Source organism: Oncorhynchus masou, chromosome 24 (assembly GCF_036934945.1).
Source record: "Oncorhynchus masou masou isolate Uvic2021 chromosome 24, UVic_Omas_1.1, whole genome shotgun sequence".
In the NCBI taxonomy this organism is placed as follows: domain Eukaryota; kingdom Metazoa; phylum Chordata; class Actinopteri; order Salmoniformes; family Salmonidae; genus Oncorhynchus; species Oncorhynchus masou.
Window position 1 is genome coordinate 101,038,485 of NC_088235.1, and position 22,268 is coordinate 101,060,752.

A 22,268-nucleotide genomic window follows, 5' to 3' on the forward strand; every position below is an offset into this window, starting at 1 on the left:
TCACTGACTCTCATGTACGGGTTCACTGCATCTCGTCTCTTTTTATTAAGATCTGTTTCAAGACAATAACATCTTTCAATAAGTGTCCAGTATTATGTTTAACTGCTTTATTGTGACACCAGTAAAAAGGAGTGAGTTTGACAGAGTGCATTAGTCGTCCCCGGAGCCACTTAGTAGCCCCTGTAATTACCTCTGAACATGCTGGCTAATGAGATGTGACACACACCAGCCGGTGGCCCAGATGAGGAGGGAGGCTGAACCAGAAATGCAGCCGTCGGCTTAGCCCAGCTTACTGTAGTCACTACAACTCCTGAACCCATTCTTGTATGTGAAAACCTAACGTTACCCAGAGACTGAAGCCCTGACTGAACTGTCAACAAAATATTTGACAGTCTGGACATCCAACTGGGAGGGGTCAGGAATCTCTGGACAGAAGGCAGTTGTAGCCCAAAGTTGTGCTGTTACGGCAGGTCAGAGAGACTGTTTTAGAGACTGTGTCGTTGGCGGAGAGTCTTACTAGGGAGAGGAGGTTTTTTGTCTGGGCTGGCTAACAGGTCACCGTCTTTCGGTATGTGTCAGCACGTGAAACGACAGCAGCTGAGTTGTCTCACCCTGAAGGAGCAGGTCTTGATCATAGCCAGTGACAGAGTGATCGAGAAGCTTGAGATGTCAATCCTGTCAAGGGTTCGAGAGTGGGTGAGGATGAAAAGAGGCAACAGGTACAGTACTGTATGTTGTTTACAGGTACAGTACTGTATGTTGTTTACAGGTACAGTACTGTATGTTGTTTACAGGTACAGTACTGTATGTTGTTTACAGGTACAGCACTGAGGTCTATTGAAGACTGCTCTTGACTGGCCCAAAACTGGCCCATATTCTAATATAATATATTCTAATATAACTCTAAACACTGTAATGATTGGTCTTGAGATGGACATTGGTTTGTTGCTGTTCATGAAGTGCTATATTCAAGTCAGCTAATATTCACTGAAGTTTGAATCAGATGCTGGGAAGTGTTTGATTGGTATGAATAGAGCAGGTGGTTATTGTATTTCAGGTATTGGATTGAGTTGACAATGTTCTTACCACTCCAGACCCCATGCATACAGCATACTGTATGTAATATGCTGTGCCATATGGAAATGGGAGTCATGCTTGGACTAAGCCATGATGTAGGTTAATAATGATGTGATGTCATACTAATCCCATAGTTTCCACCACCTCAGCACTATATTCTCCTGGTAGATAATCTCGTCCCCAGGCTAATAGCCCAAGAGTCTGGTGAACGACATTGCTATCCTGGAGAGAGCATATGGAATCACTTGTTATTGTTTTTCTGTCCATCTGTAGTGGCATGAAAGGAAGCCTGAAGCCTTTCCTTTTAAGAAAGCAACAGAACCTCCTGGAGGAGTAACCAACCACAGCTGTTTTAGAAGCCAGTGGTGGCAGGGTGTGGACTGTGGAGTTCTACAGTATAGATGCAGATCCTAACCACAAACACATATGGGTGTGCTGTGGAGCCGAACTGCTTTGGTGGAGAGAAGTTTGGTTCTGTATACCAACATGACAAGGTATTTCTACAGTCCATGTCATTGGTCTGGTGTAGGGCTGTTGATGGTCATGAAATTTTGGATGACAGTAATTGGACAGCCAAATGACCACTTCACCGTAATAACTATTTGAATAGCCCAAAAATTTTATAATAACATTATATTAAATAATAATATTATTTCTCCTCTCATCTGCTACGAACTGCATGTGCTGCCATAGAAATTGAATATATAGAACAGGCATTCCCAATCATGTCAATGATGGCATGATGTTGGGTGGACTGCTGTAAAATGTGTAAAATATGTGCTATGATTTGTTGATTCAACTCAACTGACATTACAAACAATATATTCCATTGCATGAGCCACATCATTAACATAATTTGAATGAACATTCTACATTAACATGGAAATTATTGCATCACAATACCAGACAGCCATTGCGAGTGTACCCATGGGTTTACCAGCCAAATTGCCAGGGTTAGAGGTTTCAAGCCCTTTCTATTGATTCTATTTATGTGTGCTGCTGCATTGTGGGGTGCGTTGCTTTGGCAACCGAAGACCCAGTTGCTTGTTTCTGCAAGGCGCAACAAAACAAAGATGATTTAGTATGAAGAATTTTAGAAATTGCTTCTCCAACGGAAGTCCACGATCACAGCTTTAGGCGATGTCATGGCGACATTGGCTAGCTAAACTTGCGCGCAGAAACGCGTCATTGGGTCTAACGGTTGTGTCACGACGAACTGCGCATGTGCATGCCATCAAACGAAAGTCACTCCTTCGGTAAAGTTGTCTTTGGCTAAAAGACAAACGTGTCAGTTTCATAAAGTTGGAGTAATAACATGTTTAGCTACTTAAGACATGGGCTGGAATGTAGGTCGTGCCTTTAGAAATCGAGAAAATGAGCAACTAGGGAATCATTTTTAACTTATCTCATTGACTTCCCAAACCCTGGTCGAGTCTGCTTCGCAGGAGTCCCCGAAAGTATCACGATGTTGGACCTCGGGGTTTAGAAACTGAACAAATGTTCATAACATTTTTAAGAGTCCATGTTATGGCCGAAACTGACTCAATCGCATAAATTCCCGGCGGTCCCATCTTCAGTCAGCTGTTGTTTTATTTACGGCTAAGGCGGTTATTTTATTTTCATGATGGTCTTCATCCATACACGGTAATTGTGCCAGCTTGAGTGCCAGTCTGTTTGTGCTATCATGCCAACTCTTGTCATGCCATGTTTGGCTTGACAATAATAGCAGTTGTCATGTGTGCAAACAGACCTGAATGGGGCAGTACTCTGACCGTAACTGATCCTTTTGCTTTTTTCTATCTTATCGTATGTGTATATTTGTTGTCAAGTGGTGGTGGTTGTTGTTGTTGTTGGCTTTTAATGTTATTTTATCCTGAATTTCCTCTGATATTAGTTTATGTTCCTAGACAGTCTGATCACGCACACACACACAGAGACTATGGGCAATAATGTGTTCTTCTTCTCGTTCTAGGATGGAGACGTCTTGTCTGGAGTTGGCCCTGGAGGGGGAGAGGCAGTGTAAGGTGGGGAATTACCGTGCTGGGGTATCCTTCTTTGAGTCGGCAATCCAGGTTGGCACAGAGGACCTCCAGATCCTCAGCGCCATCTACAGCCAGCTGGGCAACGCCTACTTCCACCTGCAGGAGTACATCAAGGCTCTAGAATACCACCGCCACGACCTCAACCTCACCAGGTACACAGCACCGCCTCGACCTCACCAGGTACACAGCACCGCCACGACCTCACCAGGTACACAGCACCGCCACGACCTCACCAGGTACACAGCACCGCCACGACCTCACCAGGTACACAGCACCGCCACGACCTCACCAGGTACACAGCACCGCCACGACCTCACCAGGTACACAGCACCGCCACGACCTCACCAGGTACACAGCACCGCCACGACCTCACCAGGTACACAGCACCGCCACGACCTCACCAGGTACACAGCACCGCCACGACCTCACCAGGTACACAGCACCGCCACGACCTCACCAGGTACACAGCACCGCCACGACCTCACCAGGTACACAGCACCGCCACGACCTCACCAGGTACACAGCACCGCCACGACCTCACCAGGTACACAGCACCGCCACGACCTCACCAGGTACACAGCACCGCCACGACCTCACCAGGTACACAGCACCGCCACGACCTCACCAAGGACACAGCACCTCCTCAACCTCACCAGGTACACAGCACCGCCACGACCTCACCAGGTACACAGCACCGCCACGACCTCACCAAGGACACAGCACCTCCTCAACCTCACCAGGTACACAGCACCGCCACGACCTCACCAGGTACACAGCACCGCCACGACCTCACCAGGTACACAGCACCGCCACGACCTCACCAAGGACACAGCACCTCCTCAACCTCACCAGGGACACAGCACCTCACCAGGTACACAGCACCGTCTCGACCTCACCAGGTACACAGCATCTCCACGACCTCAACCTCACCAGGGACACAGCACCTCACCAGGTACACAGCACCGTCTCGACCTCACCAGGTACACAGCACCGCCACGACCTCACCAGGTACACAGCACCACCACGATCTCAACCTCACCAGGTACACAGCATCTCCACAACCTCAACCTCGCCAGGTACACAGCACCACCACGACCTCAACCTCACCAGGTACACAGCACCGCCACGACCTCACCAGGTACACAGCACCACCACGACCTCAACCTCACCGGGTACACAGCATCTCCACAACCTCAACCTCACCAGGTACACAGCACCACCACGATCTCAACCTCACCAGGTACACAGCATCTCCACAACCTCAACCTCACCAGGTACACAGCATCTCCACGACCTCAACCTCGCCAGGTACACAGCACCACCACGACCTCAACCTCACCAGGTACACAGCACCGCCACGACCTCACCAGGTACACAGCACCACCACGACCTCAACCTCACCAGGTACACAGCACCGCCACGACCTCACCAGGTACACAGCACCACCACGACCTCAACCTCACCGGGTACACAGCATCTCCACAACCTCAACCTCGCCAGGTACACAGCACCACCACGACCTCAACCTCACCAGGTACACAGCACCACCACGACCTCAACCTCACCAGGTACACAGCATCTCCACGACCTCAACCTCGCCAGGTACACAGCACCACCACGACCTCAACCTCACCAGGTACACAGCATCTCCACAACCTCAACCTCGCCAGGTACACAGCATCTCCACAACCTCAACCTCGCCAGGTACACAGCACCACCACGACCTCAACCTCACCGGGTACACAGCATCTCCACGACCTCAACCTCGCCAGGTACACAGCACCACCACGACCTCAACCTCACCAGGTACACAGCATCTCCACAACCTCAACCTCGCCAGGTACACAGCACCACCACGACCTCAACCTCACCAGGTACACAGCACCACCACGACCTCAACCTCACCAGGGACACAGCACCGCCTCAACCTCACCAGGTACACAGCACCGCCTCAACCTCACCAGGTACACAGCACCGCCTCAACCTCACCAGGTACACAGCACCGCCTCGACCTCACCAGGTACACAGCACCGCCTCGACCTCACCAGGTACACAGCACCGCCTCGACCTCACCAGGTACACAGCACCGCCTCGACCTCACCAGGTACACAGCACCGCCTCGACCTCACCAGGTACACAGCACCGCCTCGACCTCACCAGGTACACAGCACCGCCTCGACCTCACCAGGTACACAGCACCACCACGACCTCACCAGGTACACAGCACCACCACGACCTCAACCTCACCGGGTACACAGCATCTCCACAACCTCAACCTCGCCAGGTACACAGCACCACCACGACCTCAACCTCACCAGGTACACAGCATCTCCACAACCTCAACCTCGCCAGGTACACAGCACCACCACGACCTCAACCTCACCAGGTACACAGCACCACCACGACCTCAACCTCGCCAGGTACACAGCACCACCACGACCTCAACCTCACCAGGGACACAGCACCGCCTCAACCTCACCAGGTACACAGCACCGCCTCAACCTCACCAGGTACACAGCACCGCCTCGACCTCACCAGGTACACAGCACCGCCTCGACCTCACCAGGTACACAGCACCGCCTCGACCTCACCAGGTACACAGCACCGCCTCGACCTCACCAGGTACACAGCACCGCCTCGACCTCACCAGGTACACAGCACCGCCTCGACCTCACCAGGTACACAGCACCGCCTCGACCTCACCAGGTACACAGCACCGCCTCGACCTCACCAGGTACACAGCACCGTCTCGACCTCACCAGGTACACAGCACCGCCACGACCTCACCAGGTACACAGCACCTCCTCGACCTCACCAGGTACACAGCACCGTCTCGACCTCACCAGGTACACAGCACTGTCTCGACCTCACCAGGTACACAAGCACCGCCATGACCCTTAGAACCTAAGGTCTGCCCTAAGCCACTGCCTTTATTCAAGTGAAGACGTCATAAGACTAGGCAAGTAGAGGAGCTATGCTGCCCTTGAAAACTGGTCCAAGCCAAGGTTTGTTAAGCTCTTAAAAGGTAAATGTCTGAAGAAATGAGAGCTGGGGAAGTGGCATGGCACTGTAAATCGTTGACATGTCTAAGATTCTGTGTGGGGATATGATTTCTCTCCAGAACCATTGGAGACGAACTTGGAGAAGCAAAAGCCAGTGGTAACCTTGGGAACACTTTGAAGGTTTTGGGAAGGTTTGATGAAGCAGTGGTCTGTTGCCAAAGACACTATGACATTACCAGAGGGATGTATGATAAGGTGAGTACAAGTAATATACTGTGATTGTAATGAGTAGTAGTCATCAACCCTGGTCCTGGAAAGCTGAAAGGTGTGCTGATCGTGGATCCAGCCCAACACTAAGACATCTGATTCAAACATTCAACCAAAACATGGTTAACTGGGATTTAGTGCTAGACTGGAACGAAAGCGTGAATATCCAGGACTCTCCAGGACTAGGGCTGGTGACCACTGGTGGTGGCCATAACAGGCAGCTTGGTCTCTCACAGCTGAATAGTTGGGGAACTAGAATAACTGAGGAATAGTTATGTGCAAAGTCTAGAATAGTTTGACGCCCGACCCCTGTGTTTGTGTGCTGGGTAAGGTATTTTAAGTGTATAATTACAACGTTGGTTATATTGGTCTGTTCCTGTCTGGTGGTGCCTGTGTGTGCATGTAGGTTGGGCAGGCCCGAGCCCTGTATAATTTTGGCAACGTTTACCATGCCAAGGGGAAAAGCATCTGCTGGACTGGAGCAGAGCCAGGAGAAATCCCTGAGGAGGCCAAGGTCGCTCTGAACAAAGCCACAGAGTATTACGAGTGAGTTAATCAGTTGGTTTCTAAAATGGAATCTGCACATTTAAAATGTGTCAATAGATAAATGTGACTTTTGTTAGTGTGTTACAATTAAAAACGTATCTATGATGGCATCTGCTGAAAAATAAGTCAGACATTTTACATTAAATGACAGTCTGAATAAATAGACTTTTGTAAATGTGTTACCTTTTTATATATTTTTTGTGTGTTTCTGTTTACCATAGATTCAACCTTTCCATTGTGAAGGACTTGGGGGATCGGGCAGCACAGGGGCGGACCTATGGTAACCTAGGTAACACACACTATTTGCTCGGAAACTTCCAGCGAGCTGTGGTGGCCCATGGACAGGTACAGTCGCATCATAGAACCTGACTTGCATCCATAAACAGTCAAGGTAATAGATAACAGTATGCGTCCCAAATGGCACCCTATTTACACTATATAGGCAATAGGGGGCCATTTGTGATGAAGGGATGGACATCCCTGTGTAGATAATGTTGTATTGCATGATCTCTCCATTATTATGTAGAGCAGGGGTGTCAAAGTCAAATGGACGGAGGGCCAAATAAAAAATTTAGCTACAAGCCGAGGGCCGGACTGTTCGAATGTTCATTGAAAAATTTTTAAATGACGCATATAGTCTAGTGAACCTAATTGAACCTACTGAAAACCTAACAAATATATTCCAATATGATCAGATAAATAAAGCAATATTTTCTTATGGCTCTGTCAGTAATCTTTAATTTTCAACAGACACAAAAGACAAATTTGAAAATTGACAACTGGGCAATGTCAGAAATGTCGGTGCTCTCATCCACAGCCAAGGAATATGCAATGAAATCTTTTCCCTTTTTCACAAGCTGCTCTTTTAGATTGATGGACAACTGGTCTACTCTCTCGGCAATGGTGTTTCTGCTCAGACTCACATTTAAAAAGAGTTGCCTTTTTTCTGGGCAAACTTCGTCACAAACTTTAATCATGCAGTTTTTGATGAAATCCCCCTCCGTAAATGGCCGGGCTGATTTAGCGATCTCTTCTGCCAAAATAAAACTGGCCTTGACAGCAGCCTGGCCTTGTGATTTGGCTTTTTTGAACAGAGCCTGTCGAGATTTGAGGCCTCGTTTTAATTCCTCTGCCTTTTGTAGCCTTTGTTCCATGTCCATATTCTTGTTTTTGTCCGCGTGTTTCGTTTCATAATGTCGTCTCAGATTATACTCTTTCAGTACCGCCACACTTTCTCCACACAGAAGACACACAGGTTTTCCAGCTACCTCCGTGAACATATACTCCGACTCCCACCTTGTTTGAAACCCCGGTTCTCAGTGTCCACCTTCCGTTTTGCCATTTTTGATGGGTATCTGAAAGTTAATTTTACTGTGATGCTGACGACTGCTGTGCCAATAAATATTGAAATGAAGCAGCCTACTGCTCGGTGCGTCACCGTTGCATTGTGGGAAATGTAGTATTGGTGCGTGTAAAAGATCTGCGGGCTGCCGGCTTGCTGCGGTCTGCGGGCCGGTTCTAATAATAAATCAAGATCATCCCAGGGGCCGTAAAAAACCTTCTCGCGGGCCGGATGTGGCCCGCGGGCCTTGACTCTGACATATGTGATGTAGAGGGATTGAGAACCTGTAACCAATGACCAATATGCTTCTTTAACTTATTGTTGTAGCGTCTCCTCATCGCTAAGGAGTTTGGGGACAGGGCGGCTGAGAGGAGGGCCTACTATAACCTAGGCAACGCATACATCTTCCTAGACCAGTTTGAAGTGGCGGCTGAACATTACAAGTGAGTAGTAGATTACTAAACTCACTTCCTTAGACCAACCATCAGCGGCCCAGTGCTTTTTCAGACACGCCTGTCTCGGTGCTCTCTAGTTGGTCCACACTTGTTTGACAGCTGTTCGCTAACTCTGGTGCAACTTTGGTGGAACGCATCACTTCTTACTTCTGAGATGTTTGTTTTTGTTGTACATTGTCCCTGTCCAAATTAACTTGATAAACTTAATAAATAAACATGAGTGAGGGCAAGCAATGAGAAGAGAAGGAGTTTTAGTGAGGTGAAAATGATAAGGAAATATTGTGTTTTTGGCAGTCTCTGCCCACAGCTGCCTATAAATTAGGAACAAGCAAGGCTAGGTTTTGGTGGTGACCGCTTCTTACTCACCCTCTGACCCTTGACCTGTTTGTGCCTCTGCCCTCCCCCTCTACCTAGGAAGACTCTGCAGCTGGCCATGGTGCTGAAGGATAAGGCTGTGGAGGCTCAGGCCTGTTATAGCCTGGGGAACACCTACACACTGCAGCAGGACTACCAGAGAGCCATCGACTACCACCTCAAACACCTTATCATCGCACAGGAGCTCAAGGACAGGTACACTATATATACAAAAGTATGTGGACACCCCTTCAAATTAGGGGATTTGGCTATTTCAGCCACACCTGTTGCTGACAGGTGTGTTTAAATTGAGCATATAGCCATGCAATCTCCATAGACATTGTCTGTAGAATGGCCTTACTGAAGGGCTTAGTGACTTTCAACATGGCACCGTCACAGGGTGCCACCTTTCGAACAAGTCAGCTAGAGCTGCCCCGGTCAACTGTAAGTGCTGTTATTGTGAAGTGGAAACATCTAGGAGCAACAACAGCTCAGCCGTGAAGTGGTAGTCCACACAAGTTCACAGAACGGGCCTGCTGAGTGCTGAAGAGCGTAAAAATCGCCTGTTCTTGGTTGCAACACTCACTACCGAGTTCCAAACTACCTCTGGAAGCAACGTCAGCACAAGAACTGTTCGTCTGGAGCTTCATGAAAGGGGTTTCTATGGCCGAGCAGCCGCACACAAGCCTAAGATCACCATGCACAATGCTAAATGTCGGCTGGAGTGGGGTTAAACTCGCTGCCACTTTTGGTCATGTAGTGTACATACACACACAGTTTATCATCTTTACCCTGGACACACATGCTTTGTTGAACATGCTCAATGTGATCACAGTAGTGAAGTGTTCTCTAAATTCATTGGGGCTCCTCTCTCTGTTTGTGCAGGGTTGGGGAGGGCAGAGCGTGCTGGAGTTTAGGAAATGCCCACACAGCCTTGGGGAATCATCAGAAGGCCATTCACTTTGCTGAGAAGCATCTGGAGATATCCAAAGAGGTGTCTATTTACTGCTACTGGTCAACTGTGTACTCCTCCCAAACTAATGCATGTTATCAGTACCTGTTATCTAGTCACATCGGAGGAACTTCATGGAAATAACCTGCTCATTATTATCCAATAAGTCACAACTCTGCAAATTCCCTATGGATAAAATAACTGAGGGGAGGGGCGATGACAACAAAACCTCAACTCTCCATATGGGCACATTATTCCCTTGCTATGTTTAAGTTATGTTCTTATGTAGCTAGTTCTCCCTCTTCTCATCCTGTATCTGGTCCAGACTGGAGACAAAAATGGTGAGGCAACAGCCAGGATGAATATGGCAGACCTGAGGTTAGTGCTGGGTCTGGGTCAGAACCCAAGCTCAAGCCTCAACACCAACAACAGCTCTGTTCTTACTGAGAAGCACAGGAAGCAGGAAACCTTACCAGGTAAGTCCCTACAGGCCTACCTACCTGTAACATTATTATAAACTATATTTATTGAGTTTAGTTTAAATAAAAATGGTAGAGCATGGCGCTTGCAACATCGATCGTGAGTTTGATTCCTACTGTAGATGGCATTTATTATTATTTGAAATAACCATTATTCTGAACCTTACATCTGTAGTTCGGAGTCAGTCGGTGCAAGCCTGGTAAAGCGACACGAATACATGTTGATCCATATTGGAGAAATACCCACCTCTGATGTTTGTTTCAGGTGTGAAGTCAGAAGGAAGGAGTAACAGTATGGAGGACTTGGAGCATATAGGACTGGGCCCTGAGAAAACAACTGTAGAAGTGTGTACAAAAATATGTACAGTACACATGCATATTAACACTCACATGTCTCATCAATCATGTTACAATTGTATTGATTTATGTAAATGTTGTTTTTATTGATTGGTTATATAGCAGCAGTGACATCTCAACTAAACTGCCAAGACACCACCTATCACCCCTTGCCCTCTGTGTTGTTTCATGTACTGTCTGCCATTACCACAGAACTGGGACGAAGATGTATTCAGGCCTTCTAACCCTAAATCCAGCATGGCCAAGGCCTCCTCCAAACTGTTCTTCATCAACCGGTTCAGAGGGAAGAAACACAAGAAACACAGCTCTCCTACCAGAGGTGGGGTCCTCCAGGACACCAGCAACAAGCCCACGGCCCGAGAGATGGACATGCATAAGTCAGGAGTCAAGGTAGCTTTAACCTTGGAGATACGTCTTTCCATAGAAATAATGGAATTGGTTTGGCTATTATTTTAAATTCTATTCCTATGGCTTCAACAGCCTACTGTGGTTTTAGTACAGTAGATCCATAATGTGGTATATCCAGTCTATTGTTACATGCTCGCCTTAGTAATAGTCTTTCTGATGTTTGTCGTGACAGTCTTTTCTGGTTGTTTTAATGGGTGTTTTGTTGATCTTTTCTCCTGTAGATCGGATGTTCTGACACTCTGGGTGACGATGGCTTCTTCGACCTCCTCAGTCGTTTCCAGGGCAGCAGAATGGACGACCAAAGGTGCTCCTTATTGGACGGCGAGAGCCGTCTCTCCGATCCCTTCTCTCCCTGTACTACCCCGCCCATAGCCATGAGGAAATGTGAGTTACCCCGGCCCCCCTCTGCATGCCACCCCCACCAATGTTGCACTTGGTGACCTAAGTGTCATCCAATGCCTATTCCTTATTCGGGGATAGGAGCTCATGCACTGGTTATTTTACTCCTTGTTAGATTTGTGGTTATGATAAATAAAACAGGTTTGGGAAAAAGGTTGCTTTGGAGAAGTGGATTTCAGGCTAAACAGAAACTACTCCTTCCTTCCACTCATTCTATCCTCACCTCCCTTTCCTCTTCCACCTCTTGTAGCTACTTCCGCATGCGAGGCCAACCCGGAGCCTGGGCATTTCCTGGATCTGCGGGACAGCTCCCAGGGCAGTCGACTGTACGAGCAGAGAGCCAGCGTGGGCAGCAGCCTCCCCGGTCTACGTCTCAGCACGTCCGATCAGCCCATCAGGCTCCACCCCATGCTCAGTCGCCTGATGACCAGTGCTGACCAGCCTCAGGATGACGACGTCTTCTTTGACATGCTAGTCAAGTGCCAGGTAATCAAGATAGCCTATTTTATTTGGTTCTCTGACAATGAAGTTAGTATAAGCCTGTATTTGCTTACATAATGAATTGGCACCTATTGTAAATATGAATGGTAACTTATGTACCAAAGTTATTGAAAAAGACTGATTTGAGATCACAATCCGGTCTATCCCAATGTGCTTGTGTAGGGTTCAAGACTGAATGACCAGCGGTGTGAAGAACCCCCTCCCTCCACTAGAGGTCCTACTGTCCCAGCTGAGGACTTCTTTAGCCTTATCCTGCGCTCCCAGGCTAACCGGATGGACGAGCAGCGGGTCCCACCACCACCACCCCTAAGCGTTGACCCTAATCAGCCCATCTGACTGACCAGCTTGTCTACTTCTACCTCTCCTCAGCTTCTCTCAGCCCAGAAACCAGCACACAAATGCATTCCTCTACCAAAGCCCTAACGGAAAATGGATCTACCCCACCACACTAAATCATGGAGTCCTAATGTACAGACTTATTATTCTGGCAGAGATTACCTTATTTTTATGTTGACTGGGCTCCTTTCAGCCTTTCTCAGTGTGTGAATGACCCAGACAGTGCAATAAACTGACATTAACAGATTTTTCATAGTTAAACTTGTTTTAATTGCATTTTTATTTTCATGTAAGCTTATGTTGATGGAAGAGTTAAGAAATGAGTAAAATAAATTGTACAGGTCCGCAATGTTTTCTACTTCCGGTGTGCCCACCTTGAGGAAATAAAGCCTCATTTTAACAAAGAATTATTTGCATTTCCGTGTCCACTCCAATTCAACCCTTGCTCGTGATTAGATGCCAACTGCCCTTTGGGAATCCAACTAAAATGTTGCGATCTACTGGGCTTGGGAAATATACATTTAGGGAATAGCAACTTTTTTGTGCTATTCATTTTATTAATGTTGCCATCCCATGTCTTTGAACAAATCATGTTTTGATATTTACAATACATTCAAATAATCAACATTCATCAGTGCATATCATTGTGGTCATCGACTTTAGTACATTAACAGGCATCTTACACAGTGACAATTCATAACAGGTCTAACCTCAACCCCAGGCTCAATTGCTACTGCATCAAGTTAACTGGTGAATAAGATTAAAACAGGTCTAGAAGTACAGGACAATGTTTTGCTGGGCTAAACTGTACAGTAAAGTGCTGGTCATGGTTGTGTGTAAGGTTTCTTACTAACCTCAGACCGATAAAAGGTCCACTATGGCTCAGAGTCTATTGATTCAGAGTTCAGCCTTTCTCGTGAGTCCTTGCATCTGGGGGGAAAACAAGACAATAACAGGTTAGTTGAAAGTTACATTTGTTCATCTTTGGACTGAAAGAATGTCACTTCACATAACCTGTGTTCAATCATTGGTTTCTTTAAGGGTGAGGTCAATTATATTTCAAGTAAACTGATTTGGAAATTGAGTTTACTTCTGGAATTTAAATGTAATTGACCCCCAACCCTGGTTCTGCTGTGGTCCAGAATTCAAGACTCAGAACATATTTTTGAGGTAACCTCTGATATCCTGTTACCAACCCTTAGTAAAAAAAAATAGGACCAGATACAATGCTATTTTACAGTAAAAAAACTAACTTTCAGCACACGTATAGGGAAGGACATTCAACAAGCAAAGCACTTACACAAATGATTGGCTGAGAGAAATTCATTAAAATGATTGTTGGGGCCGTTTTGTTAGATTTCAGTGCGGCTTTTGACATTGTCGACCATTGTCTGCTGCTGAAAAAACGTATGGCTTTACACCCCTTGCTATATTGTGGATAAAGTGTTACCTGTCTAACAGAAAACAGAGGGTGTAATGGAAGCCTCTCCAACATAATCCAGGTAGAATAAGGAATTCCCCAGGGCAGCTGTCTAGACCCATTATTTTTTTCAATCTTACTAATGACATTCCACTGGCTTTGAGTAAAGCTAGTGTGCCTATGTATGCGGATGACTCAACGATAGACACGTCAGCAACACTTAAAGAGCTGCAGTTAGTTTCAGAATGGGTGGAAAGGAATAAGTTAGTCCTAAATATTTCAAAAACTAAAAGCATTGTATTTAGGACAAATCATTCATTAAACCCTAAACCTCAAATCTTGTAATGAATAATTGTTGGAATTGAGCAAGTTGAGGTGACTAAACTGTTTGGAGTAACATTGGATTGTAAACTGTCATGGTCAAAATATATTGATACAACTCCCGAGTGGTGCAGTGGTCTAAGGCACTGCATCTCAGTGCAAGAAGCATTACTACAGTTGCTGGTTCGAATCCAGTCAATCACATCCAGCTGTGATTGGGAGTCCCATAGGGTGGCACACAATTGGCCCAGTGTCATCTGTGTTTGGCCGGGGTATGCCATCATTGTAAATAAGAATTTATTCTTAACCGACTTGCCTAGTTAAAATAAAACAGCTAAAATGGAATAAAGCACTGTTCTGTCGTAACAACACTAGCAGGTTCTACAGGCCCTAGTTATGTTTAAATTATAAATTCTTTCACCCCAATTTCGTGGTATCCAATTGTTTTTAGTAGCTACTATCTTGTCTCATCGCTACAACTCCCGGACGGGTTCGGGAGAGACGAAGGTTGAAGGTCATGCGTCCTCCAATACACAACCCAAACAAGCCGCACTGCTTCTTAACACAGCGCGCATCCAACCCGGAAGCCAGCTGCACCAATGTGTCGGAGGAAGCACTGTACACCTGGCAACCTTGGTTGGCCCGCCACAGGAGTCGCTGGTGCGCGATGAGACAATATCCCTACCGGCCAAGCCCTCCCTAACCCGGACGACGCTAGGCCAATTGTGCGTCGCCCCACGGACCTCCCGGTCGCGGCCGGTTATGACAGAGCCTGGGCGCGAGCCCAGAGTCTCTGGTGGCACAGCTGGCGCTGCAGTACAGCACCCTTAACCACTGCGCCACCCGGGAGGCCTGGCCCTAGTTATGTTACTGGTCAGTCGTGTGGTTAGGTGCCACAAAGAGGGACTTACAATTGGCTCAGAACAGGGCAGCATGGCTGGCCCTTAAAAGTACACGGGGAGCTAACAATGATATGCATATTAATCTCTCATGGCTCAAAGTGGCGAGATCGACTCCATCACTACTTGTTTTTGTAAGAAGTGTTGTCAAGCTGAATGCACCGAGCTGTCGGTTTGAACTAATAGCACACCTAAGTCCAGAACAGACTATGGGAGGCACACAGTACTACATAGAGCCATGACTACATGGAACTCTATTCCACATCAGGTAACTGATGCAATCAGTAGATTAAAAAAATAAAAAGATAAAATATACCTTATGGAACAGAATAGACTGTGGAGAGACAAACAAAGGTACAGACACGCATACAAGCGCTAGCACACGCACTCGTACATTGTAATATTGTTGTATGGTAGTATTATACATTCTGTATATTAGATATGTAGTTGTGTAATAATGTTATTTGATGTAGTGTTTTATATGTAATGTAAGTGCCTTAATGTGCTTGGACCCTAGGACGAGTAGCTGCTGCCCTGGTAGCAACTAATGAGGATCCCTAATAAATACTAAATGCCACTAAGTTTGTCCTCACCTGGGGAAGCAGCAGGTGAAGGAGCCAGACTCCCCCTCTACCCGGTAGCGTCCTGAGGTGGGCAGATCTTTACACTCAGACATGAAACAATGCAGCTCTGACACTGGGCTCCCTTCCTGCTGTTGTTGCTGCAAGACAAACGATAGGATTGTTCTGGTGAGGAAATGTTTTTGGTGAGGAAATGTTTTTACTAGGAATAGTGTTGTAACCAAAAGCAAGTGAAATGTTATAGTAACAGAAGTGCATATTCGACCTTCAGATCTAAATATTAGGCATAGAAATCTGTTAAGGTACTGGTTTAGTTTAGACATATGGTTAGCAAATCACTATCCAGAACTATTCAATATCTGCCAGCTGTACACTGCCTATAATGAATCTTAACCTTGATGGTGTCATAGGTATCAGTGATAAGGGTGATGAAGAGGCTGAGTATCATGTAGATGAAGAGCGAGACGAAGGTGTAGAGGTAGACTCTGCTGAACAGCCACACCAGGTAACTCTTCTGCTTCATGTACTTGAAGGTGGGATACATGTCATCTCCGTTGATCAGCGAGAACAGGCACTCTGATACGGTGTTCAGGGTCCGGAACTAACAGAACAAAACAGACAAAGTTATGGTAAAAACACATTTAAAAAAAGAAAAGAAATCCAGTTAAAGCCTCCTTTTGCTGTTAAAAACCCCTGGCACTTGTGTGGTTGAGTGATAACACTCCCAACAGGTTGTGGATTCAATCCTCATTTGATCTCCTACCTTCTCATGGTAGGGCCCGAGCACGATCCAGCCACAGAAACAGTACCCCAGGTAAATGATTCCGGCACAACCAATGAACCGAACCACATTTGGGAAAGCTGCTCTCAGGGTCAGGATGAGAATCTAGGAATAACCAATCACAATCCACAGATCAACGGAATTCCTACAGAACTCACCCAGTATTCCACTTAAAAACACATAATATGTCTTGTGTGAAGCATCAAGTGTTGAATTCAACACGAGTGTCCTACATTGTACTTCTTGAAGTATCCCATGTAGCGTATGACTCCGATCCAAACAAGCATTGTGCCTGTTCCGAGAAAGATGCTGCAGACATCATAACTGGTGAGAATCTAAGAGAAAAGCATACAAATTAGACTAATAATATTTGTGTAATGTGTGAAGGCTAATGCAAATAAAATGTCACACACACACCTTTGTCTGGATTTCTATTTTAAGAATGGAACCGATGATGGTGAGTGTATCACTGGCGATGATGAGAATATACCAGCCGTTCAGAAACTCCAGCCTATCGGACCATGGAACCTTCTTCCCCTGACGGACTAGGCAGAAGTCTGTGTACTCCTGGAAAAATGAGGCGGATACAGACAGCTTTACAGAAACAAGCCATAACACACAAAAAACACTCACCATTCACTGTTGACAATACTGCCCTGCAAAAGTGCAGTGCCTACGTAATTAGACAGACAGGAATTTCTGGTACTTCATGACATATTCTGATCGACTGGCTTGTTCTTGTGTCAGGAAACTAAATACCACATTAATCAGATAGTATACCTGGCCATAACAGATTAAAGTTTTTTTTAAACCAAATTCGTAGTTACTGCACTTTGCCTTTGTAGGGCAGAATAGTAGACTTACAAACTGTAGCCGTTTCCCGTTGAGCACAGAGCGTGTGCAGAGGGCCAGAGAGGTGATGCAGGTTACAATGATGAGACAGTCAAACAGCAGTGGGTAATAGATGTTCTTGGGAGCTGGGGAGAGAAAACTAAACTAGAACTTTGATTTATAAGACACACCATTTCAAATACAGATAGCTCTAAAATGAAAAAGGAAAAGCTAATGATTATACACTGAACATACAGGCCCCGGTTACTTTCCAGTCTCTACATTCATTTATGTCAACGTCATTGTCCAGGTCGACCTTTATTCTGCCACTGTGGGCTTGGTTGTTGAAGGTGATCTGTTAACCAGAGAAAGATACACGGCTTTTAAATACGGAAGGATGAGAGTTAATGTTTAACTGGCCAAGTCCTAGCTAGCATTCCAGTCACACCTAATACTTTTCTCAAGTTTCAAACAATTCACTACCAACTTTGAAGAAAACAGTGGAACTCGAATGGATAAAAATGGGAACAAACTCCTAAATGCAGAGAACATTCCGTCATACTGGGAATAGGTCTATAGTCTGCCTAGCCAATAAGTGAGGTGAGGTAGAGAAACAGCCTGGAATCAGATGCCATACCGTGACATCAAAGTCATAGCAGTTTGGCAGCTCTCTGTTTCTAACTGTTTGTAGGTTTATGGCCTTCAGAGTGAACTTGATCTTCACATTCAACAATCTGCAAGTCAAAGATAAATACAGTATCGTAATCACTGACAAGTACAGCAACCTACATTTAGGACAAAAACATGAGGGACTCAGTTATGAATATTACGTAATGTGTTTGTTTAAAGAGCTGTCACCCCACACCCATGTACTATAAGCAAAAAAAACAACTTTTTTTTGTTAAAAGTATACAGTTCTATTCCTTATGATTATGCATTGAAAAATTCGAAGTTTAATATCACGGCCTGATACCTTTTGAAATGCACAACGAAATTCAACAGATCATCCTCGGTTGTGCTTCCCATGGGGAATACTGGAACAATCTCAAGGCATTCTGTTGTGGGGTAAATAACCAAAAGGTGACTTTTAAAAACATTTCAGCAAGAAAAAAAAAATCTGAATTTTAAAAGATTCCTATTCAAAACCTCCTCAGTCCAAATCATAACATTCTGTTCAGACCATTCTGATAAAGTGATTAAAGCATGTCGAACATCTTAGACTTGCCTGGCTACTCAAACTCCTTGCTCTGGCCAAACGATACACCCATGGCCATTAGTTTCTTCTCTGCATTGAGTCTGGATTGGAATGCCTCTCCAACGATTTCAAGAATGGAAATCCATTCTAGACCGTCTGATCGGTCCCAGAACACATGTGTGTAAAGCAGCGTTTTTAAAATGTGTCATTGGCTTTGATACTCTGATTGGTTAGAGATGATCCAATTGCTGATTACTTTGTACAACACCGCTCCTTTTGATGTCACCACAAACAACTTCAATAATGGCAGTCTCAGACTGACGTATGTAGCGAACAATAGAGCAGTGGAAGAATTCAGTTTGAGTCGTCAGGCAACTCTTACACACCACTGAAAGCTAAACTGCAAATTACATATAGCATACAGCGACCATTAGCCTACCAGTTTCAATCTGTGCGTCTATATCAAAGGTCTCATTGGCTGGTGAAATGCTTCCATTCCTGTAGAACTCTTGGCACAGAGACAGAGGGGAATAGGTGTCCCCCTTCTTCTCATAGGCATGGTTACCAACGGTGATATTTCGCAGACGGGAATACTACAATTAGGACATAAAAGAATGACAACTGTAACATTAAAAAGTAAGCAATCACATACTGTATTTACTCAAATTATGTTTGATTGACAAGGGATGACATGAATACTGCACAATTTTAACACTTGCCCCCCAATCCCCCCTTCCTTGATACATGTGTAAATACTGGACTCTAAATTGTCCCTTCCTGTATTATACTTATGCTAAAAATGTTTATTCTATTCTACTGAGCCATTTACTTTATGTTCATATTCTAATTGTGTTATTTCTTATTGTTGTTGCATTTTGGAGAAGGAACCTCAAGTTAGCATTTCGTTGGACGGTGTATACCATGTGTATCCTGTACCTACGACTAGTACAACTTGAAAATGTTGGTGAACTATCAAGCTATGACAGAACAGAAGTTGGAGGCTAAACACAAATAAAAATAAAGACATTGGGTAGGTATTTCATTGGAATCATGCTCCATAAACACTACCTTTACACAGCAATAAGCCATCAAAAAGAAAGGAGCTCGGTACCGTACAAAGTCCTCGAAGAGGACAGAACTATACAAGCTACTTTACCTATAAAACTCAACCAATGATTGACAGTAATGTGACAAAACAAAGGAGTAAACCATTGTGCTGCTTGACAATCACATGCCATTTTGTCACTGTCAACTGTTCCTGAGGATGCAAAATATCGTTATCTAGGTGGTGGGACTAGGGGGAATACACCTGGTAAACAGTATTTTGAGTTCTCGGGACACAGAGCCTCACAGGACGATGAGGGAATGGTCAGAACTAGCTTTTGATTTCCAGGCAACAAAAACTGGTTACCATCTCACAGGTTTGACCTACTGTCCTCAATTAGAAACCAAAGGCAATACAGAGGAGATATCCCTGTATATCATTAATTTCCAATCACAGTTTATGTTTGATAGAATGTGATAGCAGCTGTGGACTGTCCTTACCTTATCGACTATGTAAGAGATGTGTTCATACACCTCATCCTGCCTGTACACAGCATAAGAGTCCCCACGGCCATCCACGTAATCTTTGAGGAAGAGATGCTTGAATGTTATGAGGTTCTCCTCTTTGAAGGTTACCACCATCTGATTGCTCAGTCCAAAAGACACCAACTGGGAAGAGAAAAGTTAATGACACACGGAGGATGCATTCCAACAAAATGCCATATATAGTGGCTTCCATCACTATGTATGAAAAAGTTGGTGACCACTGTCAATGAGTACTGGGATATGGCCTACATCTGGTATAGTTGGGATGGTTTAAAACTATGACACTGCTTATTCGCGTGATCAGGAAATGGCTGTGTCTGTCTCTCTTTATTTATTTATTTCTATGTTGGGTCTTTCTAGGTTTGGATATGGAATAGTTCAGAACTGAACAACAAAAAAGTACCCCGTCTCTGTTGACTGTTCGCTCATTGGTCAGTACCTGGATGGTAATGATGGCGATCTTGATGATCTGGAGCATCAGTTTCCATGGTTTCCGTCCGCGGGCTTTGTATTTCTCACAGGGGTTCATGAAGAAGTACTTGATCTTCCTCCTGAGGTTGTCCGCTGTCTCTTTGTCCTGATGCTGCTGGTTGTCTGCCCAGGCAGCATGCCCATTTGGCTCGTACACAGGGCTGTACAAACCACCTGAGTGCTCCATCTCTAAAGGAAATAGAAACAATGTGTTTAATCATAGAAATATAATCTATTCCCATTCTAGTGATTCTATTTGTGTTCAACAGTGTTCACTTTTACACAATTGATAGCCAGACTCTAGACAATTCACAAATCCTTTCCAAACATGCTGTGGGATAAGAACCTGCTCACCAGGCAAGTGGTTTACTTTATCTTGATAAATAGCCTAACTTAAATGCTGTGCAGTGTGTCTGTTCCTCATTCTTGGTGACACTGACACCTGTAATTGTGTTGGACTAGTTTGCACACCCAGGTGAGCAAATTGGACAAGGACACCTTGCAGAAATTGTGGCACTGGCAAGATTGGCATTTTACGAATAGGCATTCAGTTTGTTCAACACGGTATGTGCGTTGTGTTTACTGGTAGCAAATCATCATGACATTGTTTCGCTTTCTGTACATTCGTTCTGCGTTTGTCATCATTCATTCTGAAAGTAAGTTAGTGGAAGACAATGAGAGAATGGGTCAGGTTAGCTCGCTTTCTTACCTGAGCTTTGACCCGAGCAGTGCTGAATAACAAACCGCATCTCACATTCTGACACATGATCACTTTCCACCATTTCGCTCAACAACACAAAAACAGCACACTAAGCATGCAGCATAGTGGGGGACAAGCTAAAAAAGTATGCTACCCAACGTGCCCAACTGGACCCGTCCCGAGCCCACTTGACTGGGATCAATCATTTGACAAGTGGTCCTGATAGGCTCCTTACCATCTACTTTTGGTTGCTGGCTAATTGGCTGTTATTGATGTCAGTTGATGAATGGTCAGTCACATTTGCGATCCAAAATGTATCCAAAAATGAGTCCCCAGTCCACTTGAGATGGGATACAGTAGTAACCAGTATATCCGATGATTAGATAGTTTATTTCATCAGACAATTATCTCAACATTATCCAATTTTAATTGTATATTCAAGTATTGCTGTAGCCTGGATAAATATGATTAATATTTTCCATGTGAAGAATAAAATCCTGAGCTGTCCCGTCCTGACAATAATAGTCCATAAAAAAATCATAATGAGTCATGTCCCAATTCTCAATATAATCAAGAGTCCCAGAATTAAAAGCGCGAGTGAGCAACAGGCGTCTTTTGCGGGTTGTGTGGTAAAATATGCGCAGCCAAGTGGGAGGCTTCATTTCAAGTGGCCGCGACTGGCTGTTCAACCTGTCCATCAGCTAATATGTTCAAGTAACTACTAGCAACCAAACTGATGCAGGAAACTTGTTCTTGAAGCTGAACAGCGAAAGTTGGGGATTTATTTTGGTCGCTGAGAATGAGGGAACCCCGAAATTAATGTACGGTAAACATAAGGGAGGCCTTTGTGGTTATTTGAACATATATATTAACATCTAGCTAGCTATATAGCTAACACGATTAACAGCAACATTTAGCAGTCAGACGAATACAGGGCTGTCTATCTCGAATAATGTTGTAGC

At 45.2% G+C, this 22,268-nt stretch overlaps 3 protein-coding genes across 8 annotated transcripts in view; 2 read left to right on the forward strand and 1 right to left on the reverse strand.

Annotated features, from left to right (window-relative positions):
- Positions 1-259: 259 nt before the first annotated feature.
- LOC135513147 (G-protein-signaling modulator 2-like) lies at positions 260-12,924 on the forward strand. 2 transcript variants are annotated; one of them, XM_064935897.1, is made up of 14 exons: positions 260-719; positions 3,050-3,271; positions 6,241-6,376; positions 6,795-6,934; positions 7,156-7,279; positions 8,604-8,719; positions 9,146-9,301; positions 9,971-10,079; positions 10,363-10,513; positions 10,782-10,861; positions 11,066-11,263; positions 11,503-11,665; positions 11,931-12,166; positions 12,344-12,924. In XM_064935897.1, exons 1-14 carry the CDS (start codon positions 571-573, stop codon positions 12,515-12,517), a joined length of 2,154 nt encoding a protein of 717 aa, XP_064791969.1. In that variant the 5' UTR covers positions 260-570; the 3' UTR covers positions 12,518-12,924. The 2 variants fall into 2 exon arrangements, with proteins under 2 accessions (XP_064791969.1, XP_064791970.1); XM_064935898.1 differs by lacking the exon at positions 260-719 and adding an exon at positions 2,369-2,721.
- Positions 12,790-21,853, reverse strand: mcoln3b (mucolipin TRP cation channel 3b). Of its 4 annotated transcripts, none has more exons than XM_064935899.1 (14): positions 21,316-21,521; positions 20,575-20,795; positions 20,091-20,258; positions 18,985-19,138; positions 18,324-18,405; positions 17,988-18,084; positions 17,606-17,705; positions 17,384-17,496; positions 16,937-17,086; positions 16,753-16,854; positions 16,502-16,624; positions 16,133-16,339; positions 15,751-15,878; positions 12,790-13,447 (listed from the first exon to the last, which is right to left on the reverse strand). In XM_064935899.1, exons 1-14 carry the CDS (start codon positions 21,386-21,388, stop codon positions 13,393-13,395), a joined length of 1,773 nt encoding a protein of 590 aa, XP_064791971.1. In that variant the 5' UTR covers positions 21,389-21,521; the 3' UTR covers positions 12,790-13,392. The 4 variants fall into 4 exon arrangements, with proteins under 4 accessions (XP_064791971.1, XP_064791972.1, XP_064791973.1 ...); XM_064935900.1 differs by lacking the exon at positions 21,316-21,521 and adding an exon at positions 21,542-21,853 and having other exon boundaries at positions 12,791-13,447; XM_064935901.1 differs by lacking the exon at positions 21,316-21,521 and adding an exon at positions 20,961-21,082 and having other exon boundaries at positions 12,791-13,447.
- A 55-nt stretch (positions 21,854-21,908) lies between these two features.
- dnai3 (dynein axonemal intermediate chain 3) overlaps positions 21,909-22,268 on the forward strand; it is a 29,229-nt gene continuing 28,869 nt past the window's right edge. For both annotated transcript variants that reach the window (XM_064935894.1, XM_064935896.1), the window contains exon 1: positions 21,909-22,127. The gene's annotated coding sequence lies outside the window, so the exon portion shown is untranslated. The remainder of the gene's footprint in view (positions 22,128-22,268) is intronic.